Below are 13,726 nucleotides of genomic sequence, written 5' to 3'. Positions count from 1 at the left end.
TAGGAATATGACAGTTTACATTACTTTGAAAAATCTAGACAGTGAGAGTCACATTCTGTCTTTTACACCTAGAAACCTGTATAACAGGAAGAATCGTGTTATGTTTTCTAAGAATGCAGAGGCATCTTCAAAATATCTTTCCAGTTTTAACTTTCATTTTGAAATATGTTGATATTAGTAATTATTATAATAAAGTGTTAGCTATTTATGATTAATAATTGCTTACTTATTTAGTACATACTATGTGTCAGATACTAAAACATCTAAATAATTATTCATTTAATCCCTATAAAAACCTTAAGATATATATAATATCCTAATTTACATATGAGGAAACTGAGGTACAGAGAAGCTAAATAACTTGTCCAAAGTCACAAGTCAGTATCTTTTAAAGACTGAATTTGAAACCCTGAAGTCTATGCAAGAGTAGAAGCATTTAACTATGCTGCCTAGTTAATCATAATGATATTAATCATGATAATATAGTTAGGAGGTTATGGCATAAAAGTGACAATTCTTGAAACAATAACTTAAAGGCTGATTATAAGCTAATAGATTAGAATAAAAGTTTTAATGTGAATTTTTCGCTTGATATTTATGAGAGAAAGTTTTAGTTACCAGTTTGCAGCCTGGAAATGAGACTGGTTTAGAGAATGATTTATTTTGACTCCTATTTATCAGGAGACACAAAGGTTATGTGCTGAGCTGTCTTAGACCTTCAGGAAATCACAACTAATAGACACCATGGAATTGAAGGGCAACTCATAAGAAATTAACATTTTTCATTAATTTTAATGTGCCAGACTTTAAAAGGATCAGCATGAAGAGCTGATAATCTTCTCATATTATAAACAAAAGACAAAATGAAATGAAATTTCCTGTTAACATTCTTTTATAAACATTCTTAAGTCCATTAGCATTCTGTATAACTCATTCATTCATTCAAAAATATTTATTGGGCACCTACTATGTGCCAGACGGAAATGCTGGGATAGAGCAATGAAAAAAAACAAAAAACAAAAAACAAAAAACAAAAAACAAAATCCTGTCTTTTTGTAGTTTAATTCTAATGGAAGAGAGATGAAATAAATAAGTGACTAAACGATTAGAATATTACAAAGTGCTAAGGAACATACCACTTTTATCCAAAATTAGGCTTTATGGAGAGGTGAGTCATATATATAGATTAAATGTTTACACGAATTCCCGTAAGGGAAAAATGGACTACAATAACGCAGTTTTGTCAGGAATCAAAACTGTTCTCTCTTCTGGACTCTCAGCTTCAGCTGTCTGGAGCCGTTAGCCCAACCTCTATCTCTTACTGTTAATGGATGATCAAATAATAACAATACGGCAACAGTAATATGCAACTATTGATTAGCTATCACCAGGATGTGTCAAGCATTGCGCGAAGTGATTTACTTCTTTAATTCCTAACACGACCCTGTGAGGTAAGCATTTTCATTCCCATTTTCCAGACAAGCAACTGAGTTTTAGAGAAGCAGTCAAAAACCAGTTAGTCGCAGACCTGAGGCTGGAATGGGGACGACTGTCTCCAAAGCCCTTCTACACCTCGATGGTAGGAAAAGCGATGAAACGCAAGCGAAAAGAATAAAAAGAACTGAGGCTGCAACGTCAGTGAATGAGAAAAGCAGACAGAACACAGGGCCTAAGGCGCACCGGTTCAAGTTCAAGGAAACGCTCCGAGGCGGCAGCGCCGGAAGTTGGGCTGCGGCTCACGGACCTTACTCCGGAAGTGACTCGTCAGCGCCGCCGCCAGGTCTTCGCCGAGAGAGCCGCTGTAGGTTTTCAGCTCCCGGAGGCCACGAGGTACCCTGAGACCGCTTCCAAACGCGTCTGCAAGTCAAAATGTCGCATCCGTCCCCCCAGGCTAAGCCCTCCAACCCAAGTAACCCCCGGGTCTTCTTTGACGTGGACATCGGAGATGAGCGAGGTGAGCGGAGTCTGATATTCGTAGAATGGTCCCAAGGAGGCTGGGCTTCCCGGGAATCGGGGGGCTCGGAAGGTGGGGTGCCGTTCGGGCCGAGGTCTGCTCTGTGGCGCGGAGGGATGGCTGCCCAGACTGGACCGATGGAAGAAATCCAGACGTTTAGGGTTGGGTCGAACCAGCGCCCTTGTATACAGTGCCATCGATCGTGCGGGGGAAGTTTCTGGAAATTTCTGGTTCGGGGATTGTGGCGGCCTTTAGGTTTTTCTCTCCTGATTTGGTTGCACCTCCCCGCCACTTTGCACCATCAAGATGGCATAAAAATAAGTTTATATTTGCAGTGGGACATTCAGAAAACCTATGAGATATGCGTCAGTTGGGCTCCAGTCGCGCGGTGGCTTGCCACGTGAGCTGTATCAGCAATTATAAGGTTATTTATAAATTAAAGCGACTTTAACTTGTTGCTTTTAACTTATTACTGATTCTTAACTTAGAGATCCAGTCACATTGGTGATCATTTCCTCTGTTTCGGCTCGAGGAAAATGAGTTAAGTGTAGCAGAGCGGTTGCCTAGGCTACTAGTAGCGGCTCAGAAGCTCCAAATTTCTTGTGGATTATTAGCATATTGCTTTGTAAGTAATTTGCTCTTGTTCAGAACATGTTAGAATTGCTGGCCAGGCAGTGTGTTTGAATACATATACATCAGGATTCAGGGATCCCGTGGATTGTATGGACACACACACACACACCCCTCTCCCCCCACATCCTCATTTATGTATATATTCCGTTTGTTTTTACCTGCCTTAGAAGTTATCTAGAATGGGAACATTTCCAGCTTTTGCTTCAGAAGCTGCACCAGGAAGTCTTCACAGGGCACAGATACAGCTATACTTTAAAACACAGCCAACCTGGTCACTCAAAAGATTTTTAATTTTCTGTTGGTTATTTGGTGATTGAAAATATTGAGTACATGCTGAAGAAATTATTCAGAATTTCATATCATTTTACTTTATAGTGTCCCTTATGTGGTACTCATCATCTGGCTACTGTATTTATGATTTGTTGTAAGATGTAGAAAAATAATCTTCAAATTCATCTAGATGCATGACAGTGTTAGGCAGACTAAATTTGAATACTAGAAAAATGACAAAAAAAGAGAACTTGGAGTCTTAGTCACCATAATTTTACCTACTGTCTTTTTATCATTTGCTTATATGATTGTTTTGCATGCTGACCCTATTTTATTTTTTTTTTTTTTTTAGTTGGTCGAATTGTCTTAGAATTGTTTGCAGATATTGTACCCAAAACTGCAGAAAATTTTCGTGCATTGTGTACAGGAGAAAAAGGCATTGGACCCACCACTGGGAAACCTCTCCATTTCAAAGGATGCCCATTCCATCGAAGTATGTGTAAATTTTCTGAATCTGATTCTTCTTATAATCAAATCCTGTTCTATAGGAGTTAGGGTAGAAACACTATGAGGGTGAAGGTTAAACATTACTGCCAGTTTCCAAGAAGATGCTTTGACATCTGAAGTAATAGCTCAATTTTATTTAGTTTGGGCTGTGAAAAGTGCCATTAATTATAGGAGGGTGCGAAAGTTTTTTAATAGAGAAATGGACTCTCCGAGCCTCACCAATCCTTTAACTCTTTACTCCATTGTGATTAGACTGAGAAAAAAGGGTGTGGCTTTGATAAATAAGCAGACTTTGGATAGCTTGAATGTCAGGTGACAAGTTATACCTACTTCTTTAGCAAGATTGCTTGGGAAGGCTGCAGCCGATTTAAAGATTCAGTGTCTTGGATACCTGGTGTTATATGTAATTAAAAGATGACATTTCACACTGCGTATTACATTTCGTAATCATACGTTTGTTTAGTGATTAGTTAATGGTTCCCCCAATTGACTGTAGGCTCCATGAATCCAGGACCTATATGTTATCATCATTTTGTCCTCAGCATCCAGTATAGTTGAGTAGGTACTCAATAAATATTTGTTCAATGAATAAACAAGTAAGTTAAACTATAATATGAGTAGTACATTTTAAAAAACTTGATTAAGAATACTGATTTTAATAAATTTAAGTTGTTGATTTACTTTCACATTTAATGGAATACCAAAATATGCTCATAAAGTATATGCAGAAAAGAGTTAACATAGCAGGCCTGAGACTGCTGTCCTTAGAAAGGTCTCCTTTGTTAAGGTGGCCTTTGTCTGGAGTCTGGGAACTCAGCACTTGAACTGTTCCCTAAATCATAAAGGTGGTTTACTATGCCTAGAATTTATACAGATAATTTGATTTATGCTGAACACCTGCTTGCTTTTTGGTAGTCTGGAATTTTGGTATATGGTCGGCAGAGTGCTTGCATGATTATCCCCAATAAAATCTCGGTGCTGAGTCTCTAGGGGGCTTTCCTGGGCAGAAACATACACATATTGCTGCATTTTCTTCACTAGGGGAAGAATGTGCTCTATGACTTTTCATGGGAGAGCAAGAGCATAAGGAAGCACATGGATTTCTCCAGACTCTGCCTATATCTTTTTCCTTTCTCATCCAGCTGTGTATTCTTATTATGTAGCTGTAATACAACCAAATGCTGAGTCCCTTGAGTCATAGGGCATCTCTAAATATGAAGGTGGTCTTGGGAACCCTTGACATCAGCTGATCATTTTTGCCGAAGTACTCCCATTACAGTATAACAAATCTACTGGGAATAATTGGTCTTTATTTAGTAGACATTACTGAGTGACTAATACGTGCCCAGTCATGCACATAGTTACAAGGATGAAAAACAGTTGCTGTACTTAAGGAGTTGTTTGCTGGAAGACAATATTATTATGATATATGTTATAAAATGGAGTTAAAGTGAAGCTAGTTGGGGAGATAAATTAGGATATCCAACTTTGGGGTGCCATTTGAACTAGTTCTTTGAGTGTTAGTGGGGTATCAGGCAGTGAAAGTAGTTGGACTCAGATTGTGAAAAGCCCTTAAAGAGTAAAGTGGTGGGGAGAGACAGGAGAGTGACATGATTAGAGTTGTTTTAGAAAGTTGTCTTTATTACATAATCATTAGGTAACTTTGCTGAAGTCATCCATATCTTAGTTTCTCATAGCTATTTTCCTTTTTTTTTTTTTTTTAGTTATTAAGAAATTTATGATTCAAGGTGGAGATTTCTCAAATCAGAATGGGACAGGTGGAGAAAGTATTTATGGTGAAAAATTTGAAGATGAAAATTTCTATTATAAGGTAAAGTAGACAGAAATGCATGTTATAATAAAGGCTATTATGTGTGGATATTTGTTGGGTTAAGACACCAATAAAAGTCTCAAGTGTGCTTAGATTCTCTTTTTGTAAAAGGTATATTTGTTAATATGCATTTTTGATACGGAAAAATTTCATCCAGTAATGATTTTATTTGGCAAAAATACTGTTTCACTGTGGTCCAGGTTTACATACTTCAGTAAAGCCAATGAGTTTTTAAGTGTAGCCACCATATGGCAAAATTGTTTCCAGGAAAAATTTTCTCATTATCAGAAGGATGGTAACTTGTGCATCTTTATGCTTGAATTTGAAGAGCAACAAAACCATCGCTAATATCCAGGATGTCAGGGGATTTGCAAACTAGAGGATATGGTTAATGTCCAAGCTCCTAAAGGACATTAGTGGTGCCTGTGCCTTATCTTCATTGTCCCAAGATGTAATCGGGGTATATTGCATCATTCAAGTTATAAGAATGGACATGTAAGTACAAAAGTAAAGTGGTATCTTTGGAAATGAGGAATATGAGCAAGGTAACCATCATAACTTGAAAATATCAGTCTTTAAAGGAGTATTTACTGACTGCAACTATGTGTGTTTAGTACTGTCACTGGCACCAAAGAGTTTATAAAAATGAAAGGCCTTGATGACAAGGAATTTATAATCTTACCAGGAAGACAAGATTAAAACACATATGACAACTGGAGAATAATATGCAAGTAAATGCTAAATTGAGACTTTCTGTACATATTATTTAAGAAAGGTATGATTTATATGGTCCAAATTATTAGAGAAGATAATGAGGAGGAACGGGTACTGAAGTTGGTCTTGCAAGGTGGCTGAGATTTAGTTAGACGGAAGCTAAAATATAGATGCCAGTTTGAAAGAGGGATGTGAGTAAAGGAAGACAAAAGCAGTAGGAGGCTGAGGAAATAAAATATTCTATTTAATACCATGGAAAAAGCACCACACTTTTGGAAGGGAAAAAGGGAAGCTACCAAAAGGATGAAAACGTGATTATGTGATGATCACACTGATCAAAAGAAAGGAGGCCTATTGAAGGGACTCATGGTTCTTGCCTTCTACAACTTGGTGGCCTTAAAAGCTGAATTACATTTGGATTGGAGGGGTGAAAGGCATTTTAGGGAGGAAGCACTGTTAGAGTTATAGTTCTTGGCTCAAAAGGAATAAATTTAGAAGGCCTGAGGATAAAGTGGAAAGGTGAAGAATTTGGGTTTTCCAGAACTTTTGAACAGATTGATGCCAAGGTAGAAATTTGATTTCAGTGTGTACGTATGCAGTGGTTTCTTTGGGGCATTCTTTGAAGACGTGGTTCACCTGGGATGAAAGCCATATATTTGGAGTCTTTTGAAATTAGGGAAGTGTACCTTGTTGAATGTCCTGTCTAAATTGAATAACCCATCACTGTTCCCCAGTTTACTGACATGAGAAGGAAGAATTATAATGCAGGCCCATAAAAGTAGGAAGACTCGTTAGTGCTTCTCAGAAAAAAAGAGCATACATTATAAAAAAGGGCAAAGCATAATTATTAGATTTCCTTAATGTAGCATTTTCATCTTAAATATGAAGTATAAGCATTTTCTCAATATAGCCAATTTATAAATATACCCCGCCTCCATTGTTTGTTACTTTATTTGGTTTCATAAACTTAAAGTTTAAAAATTAAGTACTTTACATTTTGTGAATTAAAGGTTGCAATTTATACAAAGTAAAAATACACTATATTGTTCAATCTAATTGGTATTACAGTCCACCAAAGTTTTATGTGAATGGTCAGTAAAAGAACATTTCAGACTAGTACCTCTAACCTTGGTTTTATTTTAATGATTTTTATTTCTACAGCATGATCAAGAGGGTTTATTGAGCATGGCAAATGCCGGCTGCAATACAAATGGTTCTCAGTTCTTTATCACAACAGTTCCGACTCCTCATTTGGATGGGAAACATGTGGTATTTGGCCAAGTGATTAAAGGAATGGGTGTGGCAAGAATTCTGGAAAATGTAGAAGTGAAAGGTGAAAAACCAGCCAAAGTAAGTAAAAAGTTACAGTGAAACACACTTATTATCTTAGTTACCATCTCAAAGAAATTAAGTAAAAGGATCAGATTGTTAACTGGAAAAATGTTAGAATGACTTGGTATATAGAAGCATGGATCTCCCACTTTTTCTTTTAAACTGTTTTCTACAAGGAAAAGATTAGGGTAGTTAAAAGGTTATTATTTCAACTTCATTCTTGGTGAGGTAAGTCTTCCTATACCTGTAAAACTTTGTCAGCACGTGTCCTAGTACATAGTAGAAAGAGGATAGGGAATGAAAAATCCTGTCTACATACACTCTGCCATTTACTTGGTGGTTTTGCCTTACTCAATTTTCTTGGCCTGTTTCCTTATCCTATATAAATTACTTAAGGGTTTAGACTAGATTATATAACCCTAAAGATCCTTGCGTTCTAAATGCCTGTGGGTCAAAGTGCCCATGTTACTACCCATCCCGGTTGGTGGGGTTGTGAGTGGGAATTGAAAACTCACCTACCTGCAGGAGGCAGGCTGTCACTCAGTGTTTGAGGGAAACAGTAGCAAGTTGAAAGCAATGCCCAACGTAAGGAAAATTATGTAGGGAATAAAATTTCAACTTATTTTGTGTACTCTGAGCTGCTGAATATCAATAAAATACTTCTGTAAAATAGTGATGTTGTTGTATTACCTGCAAGTATATAAAGGCCGTTCTTGTAGAGCAGATAGATAAGCCTCTTAATGTCAATCATTTTAGAAGTGACTTGGACAGTGTTGCATGTTACTTGCAGCTGTATATCTTTTAAACCTAGACTTTTTTTTTTTAACATATATCATTAATATGGTAGTGCAATTCTACAATTTAGGATTATTTTTACAGTTGTGCATTATTGCAGAATGTGGAGAATTGAAGGAAGGAGATGATTGGGGAATATTCCCAAAAGATGGTTCTGGTGACAGTCATCCAGATTTCCCTGAGGATGCAGATATAGACTTAAAAGATGTGAGTACTTTCAGATCAATTAAACTTTAATTACTTAAATTACTAAAAATATTTATTTAGCACTAAAATTTTGAGATTTTTTTTTGTGTCAGTCTTTCTAATGATAGAACTTAGCATTAAACCATGTTACTTATTAAAATCTGACATTTGTATTTTATACAGGTAGATAAAATATTATTAATAACAGAAGACTTAAAAAACATTGGAAATACTTTTTTCAAATCTCAGAACTGGGAGATGGCCATTAAAAAATATACAAAAGTTTTAAGGTAATATTTTTAATAAATTACTTTTAAGAACTTCTAAATTGAATTATGAACTAAAATTCAAGAGTTGTTTATTGTATTTTTGGCATACTACTTGCAGAGTATCCAAATGTGTTGAAATAGTTGTATTTTTGTTGCCTCCAGCTTATTTTGAAAAATTTCAAAATACAGAAAAGTTAAAAGAATAATACAGGAAGAGTACTACTCATGTATTATGACCCTCATTCACTAGTTAACTTTGCTATATTTGTTTTTGTAGAATCATTTTGAAAGGAAGTTGCAGATACTGTGACACTTCATCCCTAAATATTTTAGCAAGTATTTCTTAAGAAACAAGGACATACTTCTACACAACCTCAGTACCATTAAGACATCCCCAAAATAGCATTGATACAATATTATCTGATATGTAATCCATAGTCAAATTTCCTCAATTGTTTCAAATTTTTTTTTACTCCAGAGTCTATTGTTTGTTTTATGTCTCTAGTTTCCTATAATCTTTACTAGAGCTTAAAAAAACTTTACGTTTTTTTTAGTCATTTGCATTTTGTAGAGTCTTAAGTAGGTTGTCTTATAGAATACCATCTGTATTGGATTGCTTCTTCAGGATTAGGTTTAGTTTAAATATTTGACAAGAGGACTTAAGTAGGTGATGTATATATTTCCTATGGTGTCACATATTGAAGGCACATGTCAATTTAGCCTATTTTGAGTTTTGGCACTTGATTAAAGTGGTGTCAGCCAGATGTCTGTTATGAAAGTGCCTTTTCCCCTTTGTAAATAAGTACTCTGTAAGGTGATACTGTGAGATTGTGTGTATATCCAGTTTCTAACCTTTCATTCAATGGTTTTACATCATTAAAGATCCTTGCCTGAATCAGTTATTACATTAATGGTTGCAGAACTAATTTTATCATTCATTCTACAGTTATTAGCCAGCATGCTTCCCCTCTTCTCCCATTTTTAGTATCGCTATAGACCTGTAGATTTTTTTTTTCAATTCAACCTATTATTATACTGTTACCATCATTTGTTTTGATGCTCAAAGGGTTCCAGATTTTTCCAGTGGAAGCCCTCTTTTCTACATCCTTTTGACTTGTTCCTCTTAGTTTGTGATCACTTGACTTGCTTTCTGGCACAAGATGCTGCAGGCTCATCTTACACTTAACCTTGTTTCCAGATCCGGTATCAGCATTTTCTCTAAGGAGCCTTGATTCTTTTCAGTGGGGAATAGACTTAGGAAACAAATTCTGGGGGTCAGGTTTGCTCATTGTTTCTGAGCCCCTTTCAGTGGACAGAGCTAGGAACAATATTAAATTACAATTCAAAACCAAAACTACAGGATTCTTCCCCTTCATTCCATTCCCTCACAGTGAGAACCTGGTTCTAAACATAATTACATTGGAAAGTGCATAACAGAGACCTGGTTTTCAAAAATACAAAGTGCGTAATTATCTTTACATTGGGGATTATTCTTAAATCCACCTCTTTGAACACAGTAGGAAAAAGTTGGAACAAATAAAAAGTTATCTAAAGAAAAAGTAATAAAAATATTGTGATCATTAAGAATATTAATACTAGTATTTGATGAGCATTTTATATCAAACAATGTAACACTTGACATAGTTGAAGAAGCAGAGTAAGTCTTACATAGCATTACATGCCACTTTCATTACTGTGTTCTCCAGATATGTGGAAAGTTCAAAGGCTGTTATTGAGAAAGCAGATAAATTGAAGTTGCAACCTGTAGCTTTAAGCTGCATGCTGAATATTGGTGCTTGTAAACTGAAGATGTCAAATTGGCAGGGAGCAATTGACAGTTGTTTGGAGGTAAGTCTGTTTGATGTCTAACTTCAAAAGCCATTTTATATACATTATATATCTTATAGGACCTAATGAGACTCAAGGAAACATAATTTATAAGTCATTTTATCTTTAAATATTTTGGACCTTCATTTCTTCCTCTCAGTCCATTTACTTAGCTTATATTAATATCTATGAAAATACTACTTTTTCCTTAAAGCACACTTATCAGCTCATTCATTTAACATACTGAACCCCTATTATGTGCTAGGCATTGGAAGACAAAGCCAGGAATGATTAAGAATGTGGGTTGTGGAGTCAGACATCGTTTTTTTTAATTAGAAATATCATACACTTACTATTTCTTTAACTTTGTGATCTTGGGTAAGTTCCTAAATGTAGGCAGTACTGATTTCTTTATATGTTAAATGGAAATAATACTTGCCTCTTGGGATTGTTACAAAGATTATATAACATAGGTAAAACATTTAGGACAGTGTTGGGCACATGTTGAACACCTAACAGAGACTAGATATTTTAATTAAAGGAAAAACACATACCCTCAAGAAATTTTTTATTTGGCTCTTTAAAGCCAGAAAGGTGGCAACATTACCTTCCTTAAATAGAACAATTATGACTCTCTCCCTCTTGTATAGTTTGTTTGAAAATTTTTCTTAACTAAACCATGTATTTTAGAAAGACCATCATTTGGGATTCACTGGAGTGCTTAGGGAGGTTGCCTGCAGGGAGTTCCTGTGTGCTGTTGACAAGCTCAGTGCAGGAACCTAATAAGAGGAGTTCTCTGGAAGGAACCTGGAAGAGAAACAGATTTCTCTTCCATGTCCATTTTGCGCCCTCTACTGACAAAACTTAGCTGGCACAGGAGAGAGATTTACAGGCTCTAGCTACGTTATAGAGCAGTGAAGGGTTGATTTGGAGTTGACAGGCAATAAATTGAAATCTAGCATATATATTTAATATTAAATATTTAGAAAAAATATTAATTTTTATAATTTTTGTAGGCTCTTGAAATAGACCCATCGAATACCAAAGCACTGTACCGCAGAGCTCAAGGATGGCAAGGATTAAAAGAATATGATCAAGCATTGGTAAATTTTCTAAATTTCAGTATTTTAAAATACATAACCACCTTCATAAATCATACACCTAATATTTAATTTTTTTTTCCAATTAAAGGCTGATCTTAAGAAAGCTCAAGAGATAGCACCGGAAGATAAAGGTAAATGGCAGTTTTTGTAATGAAAATTCATTTTGTCCTTTAAGAATTCATCCTTATGAACCATTGAACCCTTTGCCACTTAGATATTTATTTGTTCAGCAGTTATTACAGAATGCCCGTCATTGGGCCAGGCACCGATCATACTGCAGTGAGTGACACGATCCCTGCCCTCAGAGAGCATCTATTCTAGTCCTGCTCCAGAATACCATTTGATCTGCTGTATCATTTGAGATTTGGTTTCTATTAACAGCACTAAAAGAGTTTGGTACATTCAGTGTTTGGGACCATTCCTTAAACTGAATGTGGCCATAACCTAAGTATTGTAGCTAATAGGTGTATGGTTTTACAAAACCTTTGGGAAGCTGTGACAAAAATAAGCTTGTCTTTTAAGTAAACCAACTATAAATAGTGATACTAGACCTAGTATTAAAATATATCTTTGGTTTCTTTATTGCTAAAGTAAAATGGGAAGCACTTAACTGCCCTTTCTAATGGAGAAGGCAAATCTGTACAATTCAATTTGAATTCTCAATTGAGTCTTCTAAAATTATGTTTCATGATTTTTGCGTTTGTGTGCGTTTGTGTGATTGCTTTCTCAGAGTAAAGTATTCTGTTAATAGGGCTCAGTTACTTTATGGAGAAGAAAGAGTTTTTTATCATACTAAAACATCAGTTTGTTGGTCAACCTAACTTTATGGATAGTTTGAGAAATAACTAATACTACATATTTATTTTGCAGCTATCCAGGCCGAACTGCTGAAAGTCAAACAAAAGATAAAGGCACAGAAAGATAAAGAAAAGGCAGCCTATGCAAAAATGTTTGCTTAAATAAGGAATTCAATTTTGCTTAAGTATTATACATTGATTGTATAAAGGCAAAAAGAAAATTTAAGGAGTTTTGTCTATTATATATAATCCCTAGTGTGTTTCCTTTGACACTTCAGTTCCCTATTGTTGAAAGTTCAGAAATACTGATAAGGGTTCACTCCTAATAAAAGCATTACAAAATACAGTGAAGTTCTTTTTTCTTTTCATGGCTATCTGCATTACTTACAAAGAATAATGGTGTCCAACCTATTTTTAAACTCCTAAAAACACATCTTTTTGAATAAACAGATGAAAGTTTAAGTCTGTATATTGTTTCCCTCAGTTTTTTGATGTAGCTCTCTATAAACTGTGTTTGGCTTGTGCTGGCATTTTATACTTACAGATAATACAGACATACATGTTCAGGTATCAGCATACTTTCTCTAAGGGCCAGAGAGTAAATATGTTAGGCTTTGTGGACCGTTGTCTTCAGCCACTACTACTCATTTCTGCAGTTGTAGCCATAGGCGTGGCATAGCTGCGTTCCAATAAAACTATAAGAAAAGTGTCCTGGATGCCAACCTCTGGTCTAGGAAGTACATTTATTTTTATACTTGAAGTTTTGAATTTGATGAGTCAAATGTACTTTAAAGGCCAATAGTGTATTTTGCTGCTGGTCCTGAATTTTTGAAGCATTAAAGAGGTATGTAGATGCTACATCACTTACAAAATTTTATTTAAGATAAATATTGATAATTTTTTATGGGACAATTTTAGGCACAGTATAAAATTTCTATTTCCCTGATAATTTATGAACATTCAGATCAATAATATGCTGTAAGATATTTTGACACTTGTTAACTTCTTAACAATTTAAAGTTAGAGCTTACCATACATTTTAAAGTGGTTATCAAACTTGCCTGCAAATGAAACCAGTTGTAGTTTACATTCCATTGTAAGCAGGTCCTCCACCACCTTCAGGTACCACCCAGTTAATATTCTGACTTGGGTCTTTAATATCACACGTTTTACAATGCACACAGTTCTGAGCATTTATCTGTAACCGAAATCCATCACCTTGTTCCAAAGGTACAAATTCATAAACTCCTGTAGGGAGAAATAATAATGTGAAATACCTAATTTTTTTTAACTTTTGAAGTTCAAACAGGAATCGAAGTCCTGGAAACAGTAGGTATAGAAACCCTGAAGGTTTGTTTTCCGAATGTTTATTCACAGAGACTATTACAAAGATCTCATTGTGTGCTACTGCTGTTAGTATAAATGAGATAAAAGCAAACGGTATACAGCAGTATTTGGCTAAGTTAGTCATACTAACAAGGGAAGGCAACAGTTCTGATATATATATA

General features: G+C 35.4%; 2 protein-coding genes and 1 long non-coding RNA gene across 4 annotated transcripts in view; 1 reads left to right on the top strand and 2 right to left on the bottom strand.

Moving 5' to 3' along the window:
- The window catches only part of LOC111742193, a 24,432-nt gene extending 22,800 nt beyond the window's left edge, over nt 1-1,632 (bottom strand). Inside the window, exon 1 of the long non-coding RNA XR_002781225.1 lies at nt 1,529-1,632. This is a non-coding gene — a long non-coding RNA (uncharacterized LOC111742193). The remainder of the gene's footprint in view (nt 1-1,528) is intronic.
- Nucleotides 1,633-1,760: 128 nt separating this feature from the next.
- On the top strand, nt 1,761-12,564 carry PPID (peptidylprolyl isomerase D). The gene is made up of 10 exons (XM_011363685.2): nt 1,761-1,954; nt 3,210-3,350; nt 5,089-5,195; nt 7,071-7,259; nt 8,121-8,243; nt 8,406-8,512; nt 10,198-10,339; nt 11,335-11,421; nt 11,510-11,552; nt 12,292-12,564. The coding sequence occupies exons 1-10, from the start codon at nt 1,870-1,872 to the stop codon at nt 12,378-12,380; spliced, it is 1,113 nt and encodes a 370-aa protein (XP_011361987.1). The 5' UTR covers nt 1,761-1,869; the 3' UTR covers nt 12,381-12,564.
- A 503-nt stretch (nt 12,565-13,067) lies between these two features.
- Nucleotides 13,068-13,726, bottom strand: part of ETFDH (electron transfer flavoprotein dehydrogenase) — a 31,363-nt gene continuing 30,704 nt past the window's right edge. For both annotated transcript variants that reach the window (XM_011363683.2, XM_011363684.2), the window contains exon 13: nt 13,068-13,466. In XM_011363683.2, the coding sequence (XP_011361985.1) occupies nt 13,303-13,466 (164 nt within the window). In that variant the 3' untranslated portion in view covers nt 13,068-13,302. The remainder of the gene's footprint in view (nt 13,467-13,726) is intronic.

Source organism: Pteropus vampyrus, unplaced genomic scaffold, assembly GCF_000151845.1.
Source record: "Pteropus vampyrus isolate Shadow unplaced genomic scaffold, Pvam_2.0 Scaffold88, whole genome shotgun sequence".
Lineage (NCBI taxonomy): Eukaryota > Metazoa > Chordata > Mammalia > Chiroptera > Pteropodidae > Pteropus > Pteropus vampyrus.
The sequence above is the reverse complement of the archived record's forward strand: the minus strand, read 5'-3'. Positions and strand labels throughout refer to the sequence as shown.

Excerpts from the sequence above, each read along its gene's own strand:
- PPID (XM_011363685.2), top strand. The coding sequence starts at position 1,870 with ATGTCGCATCCGTCCCCCCAGGCTAAGCCCTCCAACCCAAGTAACCCC. Across the intron at positions 1,955-3,209 it reads GGACATCGGAGATGAGCGAG|TTGGTCGAATTGTCTTAGAA; the intron begins GTGAGCGGAGTC and ends TTTTTTTTTTAG. Across the intron at positions 11,553-12,291 it reads GATAGCACCGGAAGATAAAG|CTATCCAGGCCGAACTGCTG; the intron begins GTAAATGGCAGT and ends TTTATTTTGCAG.